The sequence below is a fragment of the Engystomops pustulosus genome, chromosome 5 (assembly GCF_040894005.1).
Source record: "Engystomops pustulosus chromosome 5, aEngPut4.maternal, whole genome shotgun sequence".
In the NCBI taxonomy this organism is placed as follows: domain Eukaryota; kingdom Metazoa; phylum Chordata; class Amphibia; order Anura; family Leptodactylidae; genus Engystomops; species Engystomops pustulosus.
This window is the reverse complement of record NC_092415.1, coordinates 204773728-204796188: the sequence shown is the minus strand read 5'-3', so window position 1 is coordinate 204796188 and position 22461 is coordinate 204773728. Positions and strand designations below refer to the sequence as shown.

Below are 22461 nucleotides of genomic sequence, written 5' to 3'. Positions count from 1 at the left end.
AGGCACCGCTCTGGGGTCTGTATTAGTTTTCGGGCACCGCTCTGGGGTCTGTATTAGTTTTCGGGCACCGCTCTGGGGTCTGTATTAGTTTTCGGGCACCGCTCTGGGGTCTGTATTAGTTTTCGGGCACCTCTCTGGGGTCTGTATTAGTTTTCGGGCACCGCTCTGGGGTCTGTATTAGTTTTCGGGCACCGCTCTGGGGTCTGCATTAGTTTTCGGGCACCTCTCTGGGGTCTGTATTAGTTTTCGGGCACCGCTCTGGGGTCTGTATTAGTTTTCGGGCACCGCTCTGGGGTCTGTATTAGTTTTCGGGCACCTCTCTGGGGTCTGTATTAGTTTTCGGGCACCGCTCTGGGGTCTGTATTAGTTTTCGGGCACCGCTCTGGGGTCTGTATTAGTTTTCGGGCACCTCTCTGGGGTCTGTATTAGTTTTCGGGCACCGCTCTGGGGTCTGTATTAGTTTTCGGGCACCTCTCTGGGGTCTGTATTAGTTTTCGGGCACCGCTCTGGGGTCTGTATTAGTTTTCGGGCACCTCTCTGGGGTCTGTATTAGTTTTCGGGCACCGCTCTGGGGTCTGTATTAGTTTTCGGGCACCGCTCTGGGGTCTGTATTAGTTTTCGGGCACCGCTCTGGGGTCTGTATTAGTTTTCGGGCACCTCTGTGGGGTCTGTATTAGTTTCCGGGCACCGCTCTGGGGTCTGTATTAGTTTTCGGGCACCGCTCTGGGGTCTGTATTAGTTTTCGGGCACCGCTCTGGGGTCTGTATTAGTTTTCGGGCACCGCTCTGGGGTCTGTATTAGTTTTCGGGCACCGCTCTGGGGTCTGTATTATTTTTCGGGCACCGCTCTGGGGTCTGTATTAGTTTTCGGGCACCGCTCTGGGGTCTGTATTAGTTTTCGGGCACCTCTCTGGGGTCTGTATTAGTTTTCGGGCACCGCTCTGGGGTCTGTATTAGTTTTCGGGCACCGCTCTGGGGTCTGTATTAGTTTTCGGGCACCGCTCTGGGGTCTGTATTAGTTTTCGGGCACCTCTCCGGGGTCTGTATTAGTTTTCGGGCACCGCTCTGGGGTCTGTATTAGTTTTCAGGCACCTCTCTGGGGTCTGTATTAGTTTTCGGGCACCGCTCTGGGGTCTGTATTCCTTTGGTTCTGTCTTTATATTGGATTATTGATCAGCATCTATTCTGTTCTGTTGCAGGAAATGTCCAGGAAGCCGTCGCTCTGTTGGGGAGTAAAGAGGTTCGGGTCAACTGTTTGGATGAGGTGAGAATCACATGATGGGGATTCCAGGTAACAAGGAGTTAACCTGTTATTATAAAATTGCTGCAATTAAAGTTCCATAAATGTTAAAAATTCAAAAATATCTGGAAAATATAGAAGTAATCTTATAGCCGTAATGTCTCCAGCACCGACTCCTCCAATCCCCCATCAATAATATGTTACTAGAAGCTTCCACTGAGATTTATATGCCGGCCAATCAACATCCTAGACAAATCTATTTAAAGGGGAAGTCACCTATTCATTTTTGTTTTAAATAATTTTCAGCGAGAAGTGTCAGCTCTTGCAAACATAGGGGGCAGTATTATAGTAGTTATATTCTTGTACATAGGGGGCAGTATTATAGTAGTTATATTCTTGTACATAGGGGGCAGTATTATAGTAGTTATATTCCTGTACATAGGGGGCAGTATTATAGTAGTGATATCCCTGTACATAGGGGGCAGTATTATAGTAGTTATATTCTTGTACATAGGGGGCAGTATTATAGTAGTTATATTCCTGTACATAGGGGGCAGTATTATAGTAGTTATATCCCTGTACATAGGGGGCAGTATTATAGTAGTTATATTCTTGTACATAGGGGGGCAGTATTATAGTAGTTATATTCCTGTACAAAGGGGGCAGTATTATAGTAGTTATATTCTTGTACATAGGGGGCAGTATTATAGTAGTTATATCCCTGTACATAGGGGGCAGTATTATAGTAGTTATATTCTTGTACATAGGGGGCAGTATTATAGTAGTTATATTCCTGTACATAGGGGGCAGTATTATAGTAGTGATATCCCTGTACATAGGGGGCAGTATTATAGTAGTTATATTCTTGTACATAGGGGGCAGTATTATAGTAGTTATATTCCTGTACATAGGGGGCAGTATTATAGTAGTTATATCCCTGTACATAGGGGGCAGTATTATAGTAGTTATATTCTTGTACATAGGGGGGCAGTATTATAGTAGTTATATTCCTGTACAAAGGGGGCAGTATTATAGTAGTTATATTCTTGTACATAGGGGGCAGTATTATAGTAGTTATATCCCTGTACATAGGGGGCAGTATTATAGTAGTTATATTCTTGTACATAGGGGGGCAGTATTATAGTAGTTATATTCCTGTACAAAGGGGGCAGTATTATAGTAGTTATATTCCTGTACATAGGGGGCAGTATTATAGTAGTTATATTCTTGTACATAGGGGGCAGTATTATAGTAGTTATATTCTTGTACATAGGGGGCAGTATTATAGTAGTTATATTCTTGTACATAGGGGGCAGTATTATAGTAGTTATATTCTTGTACATAGGGGGCAGTATTATAGTAGTTATATTCCTGTACATAGGGGGCAGTATTATAGTAGTTATATCCCTGTACATAGGGGGCAGTATTATAGTAGTTATATTCTTGTACATAGGGGGCAGTATTATAGTAGTTATATTCCTGTACATAGGGGGCAGTATTATAGTAGTTATATCCCTGTACATAGGGGGCAGTATTATAGTAGTTATATTCTTGTACATAGGGGGGCAGTATTATAGTAGTTATATTCCTGTACAAAGGGGGCAGTATTATAGTAGTTATATTCTTGTACATAGGGGGCAGTATTATAGTAGTTATATTCTTGTACATAGGGGGGCAGTATTATAGTAGTTATATTCCTGTACAAAGGGGGCAGTATTATAGTAGTTATATTCCTGTACATAGGGGGCAGTATTATAGTAGTTATATTCTTGTACATAGGGGGCAGTATTATAGTAGTTATATTCCTGTACATAGGGGGCAGTATTATAGTAGTTATATTCTTGTACATAGGGGGCAGTATTATAGTAGTTATATTCTTGTACATAGGGGGCAGTATTATAGTAGTTATATTCTTGTACATAGGGGGCAGTATTATAGTAGTTATATTCTTGTACATAGGGGGCAGTATTATAGTAGTTATATTCTTGTACATAGGGGGCAGTATTATAGTAGTTATATTCTTGTACATAGGGGGCAGTATTATAGTAGTTATATTCTTGTACATAGGGGGCAGTATTATAGTAGTTATATTCTTGTACATAGGGGGCAGTATTATAGTAGTTATATTCCTGTACATAGGGGGCAGTATTATAGTAGTTATATTCTTGTACATAGGGGCAGTATTATAGTAGTTATATTCCTGTACATAGGGGCAGTATTATAGTAGTTATATTCTTGTACATAGGGGGCCGTATTATAGTAGTTATATTCTTGTACATAGGGGGCAGTATTACAGTAGTTATATTCTTGTACATAGGGGCAGTAGTATAGTAGTTATATTCTTGTACATAGGGGGCAGTATTATAGTAGTTATACTCTTGTACATAGGGGGCAGTATTATAGTAGTTATATTCTTGTACATAGGGGGCAGTATTATAGTAGTTATATTCTTGTACATAGGGGGCAGTATTATAGTAGTTATATTCCTGTACATAGGTGGCAGTATTATAGTAGTTATATTCTTGTACATAGGGGGCAGTATTATAGTAGTTATATTCCTGTACATAGGGGCCAGTATTATAGTAGTTATATTCTTGTACATAGGGGGCAGTATTATAGTAGTTATATTCTTGTACATAGGGGACAGTATTATAGTAGTTATATTCCTGTACATAGGGAGCAGTATTATAGTAGTTATATTCCTGTACATAGAGGGCAGTATTATAGTAGTTATATTCTTGTACATAGAGGGCAGTATTATAGTAGTTATATTCTTGTACATAGGGGGCAGTATTATAGTAGTTATATTCTTGTACATAGGGGCAGTATTATAGTAGTTATATTCCTGTACATAGGAGGCAGTATTATAGTAGTTATATTCCTGTACATAGGGGGCAGTATTATAGTAGTTATATTCTGGTACATAGGGGGCAGTATTATAGTAGTTATATTCCTGTACATAGGGGGCAGTATTATAGTAGTTATATTCTGGTACATAGGGGGCAGTATTATAGTAGTTATATTCCTGTACATAGGGGGCAGTATTATAGTAGTTATATTCTTGTACATAGGGGGCAGTATTATAGTAGTTATATTCTTGTACATAGGGGGCAGTATTATAGTAGTTATATTCTTGTACATAGGGCAGTATTATAGTAGTTATATTCTTGTACATTGGGGGCAGTATTATAGTAGTTATACCCTTGTACATAGGGGGCAGTATTATAGTAGTTATATTCTTGTACATAGAGGGCAGTATTATAGTAGTTGTATTCCTGTACATAGAGGGCAGTATTATAGTAGTTATATTCTTGTACATAGAGGGCAGTATTATAGTAGTTATATTCTTGTACATAGAGGGCAGTATTATAGTAGTTATATTCTTGTACATAGGGGCAGTATTATAGTAGTTATATTCCTGTACATAGGGGGCAGTATTATAGTAGTTATATTCTTGTACATAGGGGGCAGTATTATAGTAGTTATATTCTTGTACATAGGGGCAGTATTATAGTAGTTATATTCTTGTACATAGAGGGCAGTATTATAGTAGTTGTATTCCTGTACATATGCTGAGTCGGTGTGTGTGAATATGTCCTTATCCTTACATTCATGTTACTGCCCTTACAGCATGGAATGACCCCCCTGATGCACGCGGCCTACAAGGGGAAGGTGGAGATGTGCGGGCTGCTGATACAACACGGAGCTGATGTGAACTGCAATGAGCACGAGCATGGCTACACCGCGCTGATGTTCGCCTGTCTGTCAGGTACTGAGATAATTTAATTTAGAGGCTTAAATAACTGTTCTCCTCACAGCTGTGAACACATTCATCGCCCTAATACCTCTCCAACCTATTTGTTACAATAGTAATTAGTTAGGAGAAATGTTCATAGCATTTCCATGAACGTTGAATATAACATGCTGCAATACAGGCCTATATATCTCCATGGTAACAGACTACAGGCTACCCTTGTGTAGTCAGACCTTGCAGTCATGTGTCGCTCCTTCCCCACTGCTTCATATTCTGTAATCCATAATTAGCCCAGAAAATGATGCAGATTGAGGTGACATGAGACTGCACAATCTGACCACACGGGGGTCTGTTTGTAGTCTGTTTCCATGGAGACGCCGTCATAGTTCTGCAGTGCAGCTGTAGACGTGTAACCGTAGGAGATTTTTTTTTACACAATTATTTACAAAGTTGCCTTATTAGTTACTATAGCGGCACCAAAACATTGGGAAAAGTGGGAAAAATATAGACTGACCTGAAATTTTTGGATTTCCTGTTAATAACCCGAATTTCGTGAACGTCCTGATGTCTTTATTTTTAGTTGTAGCTTCTTTGCGCCCACAGATCGCTGACTAGATGATTATTCCCTTGTTCTGTTCCATGAACTTTCGGAGTCGGAGTGCCCCATTATGTGGTTAGTCAGAGATCAGGGCCCCCCGTGTCAGAGCGGTGGGTACGCAGCACCGCGGCGGGTGGTGACTCGCTGCCTGCAGCTGCCCACACATCTACATCTACTCCATCCATGACCTCACGGCCAGTGCACCTTCCCATCAACCCTTGCAGGATGATGATGCCATCAGCAGTGAGAACGGGAAGGTCTCCATTCACTGACAGCAAGCAGAATCCTTAGAGTCCGAGGTTGTTGACCTGAGTCTTTCTCCGTCTCTTAGGTAAAAAAGAAATTGTCTGGATGATGCTGGAGGCCGGGGCAGACACTGACGTGGTCAACTCGGTGGGCAGGACGGCCGCTCAGATGGCAGCTTTTGTAGGTAAAATCTTCGAAGTTCCAGAATTTGTTGGGGGGGGGGGGGTTTAGTAGTAGATCTCAGGGGGTCGTCTAATTTATAGCAGTTCTGCGCTGTCACACATGGGGGTCTCATCTTCTATTAAGGTTAATTGACATATTGGGTATTAATATAAGTTTTCTAAGTTTGCGTGGCCTGCAGTCACCACTAGGGGGAGCTCTGGACATAAGCGAATGCTTAGCACTCATTAAGGTTGTAATAATACAGCAGAAATACACTTCTGGTCTATGGGAGAGCCCTCCGCTAAAAACTGAGCCCCGCCTACTTGTCTCTCTGGGGCTCTCCTACTTTTCCCTCTTTCTCTTCCAGGACAGCACGACTGCGTAACCGTCATTAACAACTTCTTCCCCCGAGAAAAGCTGGATTATTACACCAAACCCCAAGGGTTAAGTAAAGAACCAAAGTTACCTGTGAAACTAGCGGGACCTCTGCACAAGATCATCACAACCACCAACCTCCACCCAATCAAGGTGAGGCACCCACAAGCAGTTCTCTCCATCCTCTCACCCTTACACTCCAGATTCTCTCCATGAGTTCCATGGGGGCGGCTCTTCCAAGAGTGAAATCTTTTTTAGCTAATTGGAGGGGTCCCTTAGCTGCAGCTACATCCCCCTCCTCCCAGTTTTATACAGAGGGAGAAGCTGCAGCTACACCCCCCTCCTCCCAGTTTTATACAGAGGGAGAAGCTGCAGCTACACCCCCCTCCTCCCAGTTTTATACAGAGGGAGATGCTGCAGCTACTTCCACCTCCTCCCAGTTTTATACAGAGAGAGAAGCTGCAGCTACACCCCCCTCCTCCCAGTTTTATACAGAGAGCGAAGCTGCATCTACACCCCCCTCCTCCCAGTTTTATACAGAGGGAGAAGCTGCAGCTACACCCCCCTCCTCCCAGTTTTATACAGAGAGAGAAGCTGCAGCTACACCCCCCTCCTCCGAGTTTTATACAGAGGGAGAAGCTGCAGCTACACCCCCCTCCTCCCAGTTTTATACAGAGAGAGAAGCTGCAGCTACACCCCCCTCCTCCCAGTTTTATACAGAGGGAGAAGCTGCAGCTACACCCCCCTCCTCCCAGTTTTATACAGAGGGAGAAGCTGCAGCTACACCCCCCTCCTCCCAGTTTTATACAGAGGGAGAAGCTGCAGCTACACCCCCCTCCTCCGAGTTTTATACAGAGGGAGAAGCTGCAGCTACACCCACCTCCTCCCAGTTTTATACAGAGGGAGAAGCTGCAGCTACACCCCCCTCCTCCCAGTTTTATACAGAGGGAGAAGCTGCAGCTACACCCCCCTCCTCCCAGTTTTATACAGAGGGAGAAGCTGCAGCTACACCCCCTCCTCCGAGTTTTATACAGAGAGAGAAGCTTCAGCTACACCCCCCTCCTCCCAGTTTTATACAGAGGGAGAAGCTGCAGCTACACCCCCCTCCTCCCAGTTTTATACAGAGAGAAGCTGCAGCTACATCCCCCTCCTCCCAGTTTTATACAGAGGGAGAAGCTGCAGCTACTTCCACCTCCTCCCAGTTTTATACAGAGGGAGAAGCTGCAGCTACTTCCACCTCCTCCGAGTTTTATACAGAGGGAGAAGCTGCAGCTACACCCCCCTCCTCCCAGTTTTATACAGAGGGAGAAGCTGCAGCTACACCCCCCTCCTCCCAGTTTTATACAGAGGGAGAAGCTGCAGCTACACCCCCCTCCTCCCAGTTTTATACAGAGAGAGAAGCTGCAGCTACACCCCCCTCCTCCCAGTTTTATACAGAGAGTGAAGCTGCAGCTACACCCCCCTCCTCCCAGTTTTATACAGAGGGAGAAGCTGCAGCTACACCCCCCTCCTCCCAGTTTTATACAGAGGGAGAAGCTGCAGCTACACCCCCCTCCTCCCAGTTTTATACAGAGGGAGAAGCTGCAGCTACACCCCCCTCCTCCCAGTTTTATACAGAGGGAGAAGCTGCAGCTACACCCCCCTCCTCCCAGTTTTATACAGAGGGAGAAGCTGCAGCTACACCCCCCTCCTCCCAGTTTTATACAGAGGGAGAAGCTGCATCTACATCCCCCTCCTCCCAGTTTTATACAGAGAGAAGCTGCATCTACATCCCCCTCTTCCCAGTTTTATACAGAGGGAGAAGCTGCAGCTACATCCCCCTCTTCCCAGTTTTATACAGAGGGAGAAGCTGCAGCTACACCCCCCTCCTCCCAGTTTTATACAGAGGGAGAAGCTGCAGCTACATCCCCCTCCTCCCAGTTTTATACAGAGAGAAGCTGCATCTACATCCCCCTCCTCCCAGTTTTATACAGAGGGAGAAGCTGCAGCTACATCCCCCTCCTCCCAGTTTTATACAGAGAGAAGCTGCATCTACATCCCCCTCCTCCCAGTTTTATACAGAGAGAAGCTGCATCTACATCCCCCTCCTCCCAGTTTTATACAGAGGGAGAAGCTGCAGCTACATCCCCCTCCTCCCTGTTTTATACAGAGAGAGAAGCTGCATCTACATCCCCTCCTCCCAGTTGTATACAGAGGGAGAAGCTGCAGCTACTTCCACCTCCTCCCAGTTTTATACAGAGGGAGAAGCTGCAGCTACACCCCCCTCCTCCCAGTTTTATACAGAGGGAGAAGCTGCAGCTACACCCCCCTCTTCCCAGTTTTATACAGAGGGAGAAGCTGCAGCTACATCCCCCTCCTCCCAGTTTTATACAGAGGGAGAAGCTGCATCTACATCCCCCTCCTCCCAGTTTTATACAGAGGGAGAAGCTGCATCTACATCCCCCTCCTCCCAGTTTTATACAGAGAGAAGCTGCAGCTACATCCCCCTCCTCCCAGTTTTATACAGAGGGAGAAGCTGCAGCTACATCCCCCTCCTCCCAGTTTTATACAGAGAGAAGCTGCATCTACATCCCCCTCCTCCCAGTTTTATACAGAGAGAAGCTGCATCTACACCCCCCTCCTCCCAGTTTTATACAGAGGGAGAAGCTGCAGCTACATCCCCCTCCTCCCAGTTTTATACAGAGAGAAGCTGCAGCTACATCCCCCTCCTCCCAGTTTTATACAGAGGGAGAAGCTGCAGCTACATCCCCCTCCTCCCTGTTTTATACAGAGAGAGAAGCTGCATCTACATCCCCTCCTCCCAGTTGTATACAGAGGGAGAAGCTGCAGCTACTTCCACCTCCTCCCAGTTTTATACAGAGGGAGAAGCTGCAGCTACTTCCACCTCCTCCCAGTTTTATACAGAGGGAGAAGCTGCAGCTACACCCCCCTCCTCCCAGTTTTATACAGAGGGAGAAGCTGCAGCTACACCCCCCTCTTCCCAGTTGTATACAGAGGGAGAAGCTGCAGCTACACCCCCCTCCTCCCAGTTTTATACAGAGGGAGAAGCTGCAGCTACATCCCCCTCCTCCCAGTTTTATACAGAGGGAGAAGCTGCAGCTACACCCCCCTCCTCCCAGTTTTATACAGAGGGAGAAGCTGCATCTACATCCCCCTCCTCCCAGTTTTATACAGAGGGAGAAGCTGCATCTACATCCCCCTCCTCCCAGTTTTATACAGAGAGAAGCTGCAGCTACATCCCCCTCCTCCCAGTTTTATACAGAGGGAGAAGCTGCAGCTACACCCCCTCCTCCGAGTTTTATACAGAGAGAGAAGCTTCAGCTACACCCCCCTCCTCCCAGTTTTATACAGAGGGAGAAGCTGCAGCTACACCCCCCTCCTCCCAGTTTTATACAGAGAGAGAAGCTGCAGCTACATCCCCCTCCTCCCAGTTTTATACAGAGGGAGAAGCTGCAGCTACACCCCCCTCCTCCCAGTTTTATACAGAGAGAGAAGCTGCAGCTACATCCCCCTCCTCCCAGTTTTATACAGAGAGAAGCTGCAGCTACACCCCCCTCCTCCCAGTTTTATACAGAGGGAGAAGCTGCAGCTGCATCCCCTTCCTCCGAGTTTTATACAGAGAGAGAAGCTGCAGCTACACCCCCCTCCTCCGAGTTTTATACAGAGAGAAGCTGCAGCTACACCCCCCTCCTCCCAGTTTTATACAGAGGGAGAAGCTGCAGCTACACCCCCCTCCTCCCAGTTTTATACAGAGGGAGAAGCTGCAGCTACACCCCCCTCCTCCCAGTTTTATACAGAGGGAGAAGCTGCATCTACATCCCCCTCCTCCCAGTTTTATACAGAGAGAAGCTGCATCTACATCCCCCTCCTCCCAGTTTTATACAGAGGGAGAAGCTGCAGCTACACCCCCCTCCTCCCAGTTTTATACAGAGGGAGAAGCTGCATCTACACCCCCCTCCTCCCAGTTTTATACAGAGGAAGAAGCTGCAGCTACATCCCCCTCCTCCCTGTTTTATACAGAGAGAGAAGCTGCATCTACATCCCCCTCCTCCCAGTTTTATACAGAGGGAGAAGCTGCAGCTACATCCCCCTCTTCCCAGTTTTATACAGAGGGAGAAGCTGCAGCTACACCCCCCTCCTCCCAGTTTTATACAGAGGGAGAAGCTGCAGCTACATCCCCCTCCTCCCAGTTTTATACAGAGAGAAGCTGCATCTACATCCCCCTCCTCCCAGTTTTATACAGAGGGGAAGCTGCAGCTACATCCCCCTCCTCCCAGTTTTATACAGAGAGAAGCTGCATCTACATCCCCCTCCTCCCAGTTTTATACAGAGAGAAGCTGCAGCTACATCCCCCTCCTCCCAGTTTTATACAGAGAGAAGCTGCAGCTACATCCCCCTCCTCCCAGTTTTATACAGAGGGAGAAGCTGCAGCTACATCCCCCTCCTCCCTGTTTTATACAGAGAGAGAAGCTGCATCTACATCCCCTCCTCCCAGTTGTATACAGAGGGAGAAGCTGCAGCTACACCCCCCTCCTCCCAGTTTTATACAGAGATTGGGAGACTGCAGGTGCACTCCTTGAGCTGTATATATATATATAATATAATCGGTCCAATCTTCTGTGCAGATAATTTTCCTGATAAAAGAGAACCCGCTGCTGCTGGAAGCGGAGGCTCTGAAGAAGTGCAGCGCGGTGCTGGAGCTGATCTGTGAGAAGTGCATGAAGCAGCGGGACATGAACGAGATCCTGGCCATGAAGATGCATTACATCAGCTGCATCTTCCACAAGTGCAACTCGTCCCTGCAGCAGGAGAACACGCTGGACGCCCTCATCAAGAGGTACGGCCCCCCGGGGGAGGGGGGACTACACCGTCTGACTACACATGCTGCCATCGTAGTCTGTTACCATTGGAGCTGTATAATCCAAACATGAAGATTTTGTAGTTTAAACTCCTGAGAGTTTGGAGAAGTAGATAACATCTTGTGTCAAATTTAGGGATGTGGGGGGCGTGTCCTCACACTGCTGTGCTCTTATCTCTCTGCACAGAACTCTTTAGCTCCTCCTCTTTCCTCTGGTTTCATATTCAACCAGAAGCTTTGATACAGCTTATATTCAGGCCAGAGGGTCTGTGACACAGAGCTCAGAGCACAGCAGTGTGAGGACACCGGCTCCACCGTGTTATACACTGTTACATTAGTTTATATAACCAATTGTACCTCCTACCCCTGTATGTGATTGGCTGGGTACTAGATCCTTAGGATAATCTCCTGTGAGTTAACCCTTTCATCTCCCGTCTTACGGTTTAGTTTACTGAAGGGCCGAGACAGCGACTGTTTTCCTGTTTATCAAGAAAAGTTCATCAGGGAAAGTATCCGGAAATTTCCGTATTGTGAGGCCACGCTCCTCCAGCAGCTCGTCCGAAGCATCGCTCCGGTGGAAATGGTGAGAAAAATGTGGGATTTGATGAAATCATTGATTAGTTCTGATCCGTATTCTTCTCTTTTGGGAAAACTGAGTGACAAGCAATATGGCCGCCATATTTCTGAGCTACCCAGCTTTTCCTGTTTCCTCACTGCTATACCTACTCCAGGAGTAATTTCTTCCCATACAGAGAAGGATTTTTCGGATTATTTCATGTCTGTTTCCTCAGGGTTCGGACCCCACCGCGTTCTCGGTGCTGACCCAGGCCATCACGGGTCAGGTGGGCTTTGTGGATGCGGAGTTCTGCACTACGTGCGGGGAGAAGGGCGCAGATAAGCGCTGCTCAGTCTGCAAGTTGGTGAGTCCCAACTCATGTTCCTCCACCTATGGGACCAGGCGCTTTGTCTACATACAGCTGCATTCTGGAGCAGTGTGTTATTATTTTATGTCACTGCCTCCTCTTAGACCTCGCTATCCTGCTGATCTGGTGCTGGGAGGGGCTTCTGCCGAATAGTGCTCCTAGGGGGCGGGGCTTCTGCTGAATAGTGCTCCTAAGGGGAAGGGCTTCTGCCGAATAGTGCTCCTAGAGGGAGGGGCTTCTGCCGAATAGTACTCCTAGAGGGAGGGGCTTCTGCCCAGGGGCAGGTACATATAATCTGATTTAAGATGCACTGGTGGGCCTTGTGCACACCCTAGGAAGTGACAACATTAGCAGTTTCATACTATCCAGCTCTCGCTTTACCTATGGTAAAAATGGGTGACATTGCCTTGAAAAGGTTAGGACCTTTGCACGGAATAGGGCCTAACTTGTTGATCAGTGGGGGTCTCAGTGCTGAGACCCCCGCAGATTGGCGAAAACAGGGCGTCGCTCCGTCAGATTAATGGAGTAGGCGGCAATTTCCACCAGCGGTATAGAGATTAATGGAACGGAACGGTCATGCGCGGCCGCCTGCTTCATTAATCTGACGCCTCTCTTTCTAAATCTTGGGGGTCTCCGCACTGAGACTCCCACTGATCAGCAAGTTAGGCCCTATCCCGTGGATAGGGCGTAACTTTTCTTGTGGGAAAACCCCTTTAAGAGAGAATTTCCTGGACCGGACGCCCATAATGGACCCATAATGGCAACGGAATTGAATATATCTTGGTGAACTGATCCTGCGGAACAGTATTATATAAACGTTTAGGATCCCTTTAATTTCTGCTTAAAGGGGTTTTCCGGAATGTATTATTTGATCATTGATCCTTAATATTAGACTGTTACGGTTCGAACACCCCCACAAATCACCTGTGCCGAGGACCCCTCCCTGTAAGGCTACAGACCCATTTTTACACGTTGCTGTCACCTACCTGTCTTACAATGCAACTACCATAAGACTGTATTCAACTGTTGGGACTACAACTCCCAACATATCTGCAGACTAGAACCCTACTGACTACACCCGCATCCTCATCTTCCAGGTCGTCTACTGCGACCAGAACTGCCAGAAGCTGCACTGGTTCACCCACAAGAAAGTCTGTAAAATCCTAAGGGAGAAACGCGAGAAACAGGAGCTGGAGGCGGCCAAAGAGAAGAAGAGGCAGGAGAAGCAAGGTCAGTAATCTACCTCTGCTGCCTGTCAGGGAATGGAGATACAGCTGGCAGTTTGTTCCAGTTGTAACCGGTATTTAGAATCCTATGTGCAATCCACACAGATAGATGTTACGTCTTCTGATACATTGTAACAAACCAGATCTGTTCTACTGTTATGCTTAACTCCAGACTGGATGCAATTGTATCAAAACCTCATCTGTGATAAGTATCCTATTATACAAGGATCATCAGTAGAAGAGACACTTTTACCTAACAGCTTGTAGCTGTCCTCAAATAAGAGGTGACCTAGTAATCCTCATTGTCTGTATCAGTCTTCCCCAACCACCGGGCTGTAGAGCACCTGGTTCCTGGGCTGCTGCCAAACTACCATACTACTATAATACTGCCCCCTATGTACAAGAATATAACTACTATAATACTGCCCCCTATGTACAAGAATATAACTACTATAATACTGCTCCCTATGTACAAGAATATAACTACTATAATACTGCCCCCTGTGTACAGGAATATAACTACTATAATACTGCCCCCTATGTACAGGAATATAACTACTATAATACTGCACCCTATGTACAAGAATATAACTACTATAATACTGCACCCTATGTACAAGAATATAACTACTATAATACTGCCCCTATGTACAAGAATATAACTACTATAATACTGCTCCTATGTACAAGAATATAACTACTATAATACTGCCCCCTATGTACAGGAATATAACTACTATAATACTGCCCCCTATGTACAAGAATATAACTACTATAATACTGCCCTCTATGTACAGGAATATAACTACTATAATACTTCCCCCTATGTACAGGAATATAACTACTATAATACTTCCCCCTATGTACAGGAATATAACTACTATAATACTGCTCCCTATGTACAAGAATATAACTACTATAATACTGCCCCCTATGTACAAGAATATAACAACTATAATACTGCCCCCTATGTACAAGAATATAACTACTATAATACTGCCCCTATGTACAGGAATATAACTACTATAATACTGCCCCCTATGTACAGGAATATAACTACTATAATATTGCCCCCTATGTACAAGAATATAACTACTATAATACTGCCCTCTATGTACAGGAATATAACTACTATAATACTGCCCCCTATGTACAAGAATATAACTACTATAATACTGCCCCCTATGTACAAGAATATAACTACTATAATACTGCCCCCTATGTACAAGAATATAACTACTATAATACTGCCCCTATGTACAGGAATATAACTACTATAATACTGCCCCCTATGTACAGGAATATAACTACTATAATACTGCTCCCTATGTACAGGAATATAACTACTATAATACTGCCCCTATGTACAAGAATATAACTACTATAATACTGCCCCCTATGTACAGGAATATAACTACTATAATACTTCCCCCTATGTACAAGAATATAACTACTATAATACTGCCCCCTATGTATAAGAATATAACTACTATAATACTGCCCCCTATGTATAAGAATATAACTACTATAACACTGCCCCCTATGTACAAGAATATAACTACTATAATACTTCCCCCTATGTACAAGAATATAACTACTATAATACTGCCCCCTATGTATAAGAATATAACTACTATAATACTGCCCCCTATGTACAAGAATATAACTACTATAATACTGCCTCCTATGTACAAGAATATAACTACTATAATACTTCCCCCTATGTACAAGAATATAACTACTATAATACTGCCCCCTATGTATAAGAATATAACTACTATAATACTGCCCCCTATGTATAAGAATATAACTACTATAACACTGCCCCCTATGTACAAGAATATAACTACTATAATACTTCCCCCTATGTACAAGAATATAACTACTATAATACTGCCCCCTATGTATAAGAATATAACTACTATAATACTGCCCCCTATGTACAAGAATATAACTACTATAATACTGCCTCCTATGTACAAGAATATAACTACTATAATACTGCCTCCTATGTACAGGAATATAACTACTATAATACTGCTCCATATGTACAAGAATATAACTACTATAATACTGTCCTCTATGTACAAGAATATAACTACTGTAATACTGCCCCCTATGTACAGGAATATAACTACTATAATACTGCCCCCTATGTACAAGAATATAACTACTATAATACTGCCCCCTATGTGCAGGAATATAACTACTATAATACTTCCCTCTATGTACAAGAATATAACTACTATAATACTGCCCCCTATGTGCAGGAATATAACTACTATAATACTTCCCTCTATGTACAAGAATATAACTACTATAATACTGCCCCCTATGTACAGGAATATAACTACTATAATACTGCCCCCTATGTACAGGAATATAACTACTATAATACTGCCCCCTATGTACAAGAATATAACTACTATAATACTGCCCCCTATGTACAGGAATATAACTACTATAATACTTCCCTCTATGTACAAGAATATAACTACTATAATACTGCTCCCTATGTACAAGAATATAACTACTATAATACTGCCCCCTATGTACAGGAATATAACTACTATAATACTGCTCCCTATGTACAGGAATATAACTACTATAATACTGCTCCATATGTCCAAGAATATAACTACTATAATACTGCCCCCTATGTACAAGAATATAACTACTATAATACTGCCCCCTATGTACAAGAATATAACTACTATAATACTGCCCCCTATGTACAGGAATATAACTACTATAATACTGCCCCCTATGTAGAAGAATATAACTACTATAATACTGCCCCCTATGTACAGGAATATAACTACTATAATACTGCCCCCTATGTAAGAAGAATATAACTACTATAATACTGCCCCCTATGTACAGGAATATAACTACTGTAATACTGCCCCCTATGTACAGGAATATAACTACTATAATACTGCCCCCTCTGTACAGGAATATAACTACTATAATACTGTCCCCCTATGTACAAGAATATAACTACTATAATACTGCCCTCTATATACAGGAATATAACTACTATAATACTGCCCCTATGTACAAGAGTATAACTACTATAATACTGCCCCCTATGTACAGGAATATAACTACTATAATACTGCCCCCTATGTACAGGAATATAACTACTATAATACTGCCCCCTATGTACAAGAATATAACTACTATAATACTGCCCCCTATGTACAAGAATATAACTACTATAATACTGCCCCCTATGTACAAGAATATAACTACTATAATACTGCCCCCTATGTACAGGAATATAACTACTATAATACTGCCCCCTATGTACAAGAATATAACTACTATAATACTGCCCCCTATGTACAGGAATATAACTACTATAATACTGCCCCCTATGTACAAGAATATAACTACTATAATACTGCCCTCTATATACAGGAATATAACTACTATAATACTGCCCCTATGTACAAGAGTATAACTACTATAATACTGCCCCCTATGTACAGGAATATAACTACTATAATACTGCCCCCTATGTACAGGAATATAACTACTATAATACTGCCCCCTATGTACAGGAATATAACTACTATAATACTGCCCCCTATGTACAAGAATATAACTACTATAATACTGCCCCCTATGTACAAGAATATAACTACTATAATACTGCCCCCTATGTACAAGAATATAACTACTATAATACTGCCCCCTATGTACAAGAATATAACTACTATAATACTGCCCCTATGTACAGGAATATAACTACTATAATACAGCCCCCCATGTACAGGAATATAACTACTATAATACTGCCCCCCATGTACAGGAATATAACTACTATAATACTGCCCCCTATGTGCTTCCTCTTCTTCCCTGCATTAACCCTTGGATCTCCGGCTCTGTGCACTGATAATATAGGAGTATTACGCTCCTGACCAGGATCCCTACACTTGTGCTGTAATTCTTGTGCAGTTCTGCTTGCACACACAAGGTGGCGCCCTTCCTGTACGGATAGATATGTTACATGGTGTCGGTATTATCTTAATTTGTGCAGAGCTGAAATCTTTGGAGTCCAATCCGGTGCAGGAGAAGGATGAAGGAGTACCTGAAGCTTCCAAAGAAGTGGAGACCCCGGCGCCCTCGGATGGTGAGAAGGTGACAGAGGAGCGTGTGACCCCTGCACCGGGGGAGGAGACCTCAGGTGATCCACAGCAGCCGGACACACAGGACGGAGAAGGACAATGACGTGACCACTGCGTTCCCATGATGCTCCACAGCGTGGATGTGGATCCTTCTCCTGTAGAACTACAAGTCCCAGACTGACTACAGTGGTGGGGGGAGGGTGTTTGGATGATTATAGTATGAGAGATCCATGTGTGTGCAGAGACAGAACTCCCTACATTCCAGCAGAACCCCCCGGACCATCATCAGAACCACCAGGGGCCCGAGAGACCAAGCAGCCTTAGACCTGTCACAGCTGATGATTCAGCATTCATACTGATATGTCTGAGGAAAAGCTGGGTTTCCATTAATTTGCATCCTCATACATGTCCCATGGTGGTTGTCACCCAACTTTCCTAGGTTTCTGAATGGTCACTCCACTTCATCCTGTTCTTTGTAAGGACAGTACCACAAGGATTGGCCGTTCAGGAATCCAGATAAGCTGAGTGACGGTCCCTGTAGAGATGTTATGGAATCCACATTGATGGTCACTCAACTTTTCTAGAGAGAGAAAAATAAAACTCACCAATAGAATTCTAAATTAATGGGACCCCACAGACTGCAGCCAGTGTTATGTATTGTCCCTGGAGAGATGTGTAATCAGACCTCACACTGCTGTGCTCTGTGCTCTCTGCAGCCAGTGTTATGTATTGTCCCTGGAGAGATGTGTAATCATACCTTACACTGCTGTGCTCTGCGCTCTCTGCAGCCAGTGTTATGTATTGTCCCTGGAGAGATGTGTAATCAGACCTCACACTGCTGTGCTCTGTGCTCTCTGCAGCCAGTGTTATGTATTGTCCCTGGAGAGATGTGTAATCAGACCTCACACTGCTGTGCTCTGTGCTCTCTGCAGCCAGTGTTATGTATTGTCCCTGGAGAGATGTGTAATCAGACCTCACACTGCTGTGCTCTGTGCTCTCTGCAGCCAGTGTTATGTATTGTCCCTGGAGAGACGTGTAATCAGACCTCACACTGCTGTGCTCTGTGCTCTCTGCAGCCAGTGTTATGTATTGTCCCTGGAGAGATGTGTAATCAGACCTCACACTGCTGTGCTCTGTGCTCTCTGCAGCCAGTGTTATGTATTGTCCCTGGAGAGATGTGTAATCAGACCTCACACTGCTGTGCTCTGTGCTCTCTGCAGCCAGTGTTATGTATTGTCCCTGGAGAGATGTGTAATCAGACCTCACACTGCTGTGCTCTGTGCACTCTGCAGCCAGTGTCATGTACTGTCCCTGGAGAGATGTGTAATCAGACCTCACACTGCTGTGCTCTGTGCTCTCTGCAGCCAGTGTTATGTATCGTCCCTGGAGAGATGTGTAATCAGACATCACACTGCTGTGCTCTGTGCTCTCTGCAGCCAGTGTTATGTATTGTCCCTGGAGAGATGTGTAATCAGACCTCACACTGCTGTGCTCTGTGTTCTCTGCAGCCAGTGTTATGTATTGTCCCTGGAGAGATGTGTAATCAGACCTCACACTGCTGTGCTCTGTGCTCTCTGCAGTCAGTGTTATGTATTGTCCATAGAGATGTGTAATCAGCCTTCTTGTATGTTGTTAGTAGCAGCAGGACTGTGATATATGGATTGATACTATAGGGTTGTAGCTTCTGCAAGTGCACTGGGCACGTGTCCTCACACTGCTGTGCTCTTAGCTCTTTGCATTAAGCTGCTTCACAGCCCTTTCCCTTTTTCTCTTACTGTTGTAACATTCACCCAGAAGCTTGTAACCGCTTTTACTCAAAGAAGATACAAGGGGATGTAATGCACAGCAGTGTGAGGACATGCCCCCAGAGGTTACAATGCTGGTATATAAATTCATATTCCACAGTCCTGCTGCTACTTACAGCATACACAAAGGTCTAATTACACATCTCTCCAGAGACTATGCATAACACTGGCTGCAGAGAGCACAGAGCACAGCAGTGTGAGGTCTGATTACACATCTCTCCAGGGACAATACATAACACTGGCTGCAGAGAGCACAGAGCACAGCAGTGTGAGGTCTGATCACACATCTCTCCAGGGACAATACATAACACTGGCTGCAGAGAGCACAGAGCACAGCAGTGTGAGGTCTGATTACACATCTCTCCAGAGACTATGCATAACACTGGCTGCAGAGAGCACAGAGCACAGCAGTGTGAGGTCTGATTACACATCTCTCCAGGGACAATACATAACACTGGCTGCAGAGAGCACAGAGCACAGCAGTGTGAGGTCTGATCACACATCTCTCCAGGGACAATACATAACACTGGCTGCAGAGAGCACAGAGCACAGCAGTGTGAGGTCTGATTACACATCTCTCCAGGGACAATACATAACACTGGCTGCAGAGAGCACAGAGCACAGCAGTGTGAGGTCTGATTACACATCTCTCCAGGGACAATACATGACACTGGCTGCAGAGAGCACAGAGCACAGCAGTGTGAGGACATCAACCCCCCCCCCCCCCCCCCAGTGCACATGGAGAAGCTCCAATATAATTTCATATTCCACAGTCCTGCTGCTACTAACTACATATGCAATAGATACATAACACTGGCTGCACAGAGATCAGCAGTGTGAGGACACATTCCCAGTTAGAATCATGGAAGATAAATCCGTTTCCCATCATCTGTTTTCCATTTGGGATTGTACGAAATCTGATGGCTGATAACTGTAGAAGCTTTGATGTGGTGCAGTGTTTGGACCTCTGTGTCGGTGCAGGACGTGGTGCGGTTTTGTTCCACAATGAAGCCTCCAGAACACGAGGTTTGTGGATCCAGCACCGATACCAAATGGGAGGGGAAAATAAAGATCTTCCTATTACTGTGACTACTGTCATTGGTCAAACAAAGGGGTGTGACTTATAGACTCCGCCCCCTCACTGGAGGATCATGGTCTGCTGCGCCTGGGCAAAACATTTGCAAATTTCCAAAAACAATGTGGTCCTTTATCAATGATCACTTCTATTTAAAGGGGATGTATAGAGCGGCCGTAATATCCGTCTCTCTTGAGAGATCATCCATTGGTTCAGATTAGTGTAATACTTCATATCACCAGGGGTGGAGCTGCTGGGATACTGAGCCGTGTCTCTACACTGCCCCCGTAGGTGATATGCAGTATTACACAATGTCACGCAGGACAGGAGGAGCATCCACTGAGAGACGCTCTAGACTTCTCACCAGCGAGGCAAATTAAAGGGGTTTTCTAGAGTTAAAAATATAGATGACTATATAAGAAAATACAGGGTGACATGGGGTGTGACACACGGCAGCTGATACATAGGGTATAACAGAAAGACAGCGCCGCTCAGTGAGTAGTGGTCACATCAGGTTACTGCAGCCCAGATCCTATTCATGTCCTGTCCTGCATGACATTGTGTAATACTGCATATCACCTACGGGGGCAGCGTAGAGACACGGCTCAGTTTCCCAGCAGCTCCACCCCTGGTGATATGTTAGTGGGAGCTGAGCTGCAGGGACTTGTATCAGCCACTACACACAGAGCGGCGCTGTCTGCTTCTTGTTCCGTCCTGTGTATTAGCTGCTAAGATGAGTTGGGGTGCTGGGTGTCCCCCGACACACACAGCACGAGCTACAGGAGACCCCATGGCTGCAGGAACCTGGAATCTGCTCAGGGGAGGTGACACCGACCTGACATCTCCCCATAACACATCGCAGCCCCCCATTCCCATCCAATGACGGAAACTTCCCGCTCCAGATGTTCCGTGCGGGTTACATAAATGTTATGTTCTGCTAAGATCAGGTAGACGCCCCCCACCCAACCGAGGACCCCGAAATGAAAGCAACATCAGAGGGGAAGCCTGAAGTGTGTACAGAACGGAGAACCTGCTTATCATCTGCACAACCCTGTCATGTGTTATACTACAGAGACCCCCGAGCAAAGCCAGAAGACCCCCACAGCCAGACACCGAGCAACATAGGGGGGCAGTATTATAGTAGTTATATTCTTGTACATAGGGGGCAGTATTATAGTAGTTATATTCTTGTACATAGGGGGCAGTATTATAGTAGTTATATTCTTGTACATAGGGGGCAGTATTATAGTAGTTATATTCTTGTACATAGGGGGCAGTATTATAGTAGATATATTCCTGTACATAGGAGGCAGTATTATAGTAGTTATATTCTTGTACATAGGGGGAAGTATTATAGTAGTTATATTCTTGTACATAGGGGGCAGTATTATAGTAGTTATATTCCTGTACATAGGGGCAGTATTATAGTAGTTATATTCTTGTACATAGGGGGCAGTATTATAGTAGTTATATTCCTGTACATAGGGGGCAGTATTATAGTAGTTATATTCTTGTACATAGGGGGCAGTATTATAGTAGTTATATTCCTGTACATAGGGGGCAGTATTATAGTAGTTATATTCTTGTACATAGAGGGCAGTATTATAGTAGTTATATTCCTGTACATAGGGGGCAGTATTATAGTAGTTATATTCCTGTACATAGGGAGCAGTATTATAGTAGTTATATTCTTGTACATAGGGGGCAGTATTATAGTAGTTATATTCCTGTACATAGGAGGCAGTATTATAGTAGTTATATTCTTGTACATAGGGGGCAGTATTATAGTAGTTATATTCTTGTACATAGGGGGCAGTATTATAGTAGTTATATTCTTGTACATAGGGGGCAGTATTATAGTAGTTATATTCCTGTACATAGGAGGCAGTATTATAGTAGTTATATTCCTGTACATAGGGGACAGTATTATAGTAGTTATATTCTTGTACATAGGGGGCAGTATTATAGTAGTTATATTCCTGTACATAGGGGGCAGTATTATAGTAGTTATATTCTTGTACATAGGGGGCAGTATTATAGTAGTTATATTCTTGTACATAGGGGGCA

The 22461-nt window shown here is 44.5% G+C and overlaps 1 protein-coding gene across 1 annotated transcript in view; it reads left to right on the top strand.

The window, feature by feature from the left end:
• Positions 1-18258, top strand: part of ANKMY2 (ankyrin repeat and MYND domain containing 2) — a 29935-nt gene extending 11677 nt beyond the window's left edge. The window contains exons 2-10 of the mRNA XM_072154399.1: positions 1199-1263; positions 4870-5008; positions 5923-6021; positions 6367-6527; positions 11000-11211; positions 11680-11815; positions 12024-12152; positions 13253-13385; positions 17427-18258. Coding sequence (XP_072010500.1) covers positions 1199-1263; positions 4870-5008; positions 5923-6021; positions 6367-6527; positions 11000-11211; positions 11680-11815; positions 12024-12152; positions 13253-13385; positions 17427-17617 — 1265 coding nt within the window. The 3' untranslated portion in view covers positions 17618-18258. The remainder of the gene's footprint in view (positions 1-1198; positions 1264-4869; positions 5009-5922; positions 6022-6366; positions 6528-10999; positions 11212-11679; positions 11816-12023; positions 12153-13252; positions 13386-17426) is intronic.
• Positions 18259-22461: the final 4203 nt, after the last annotated feature.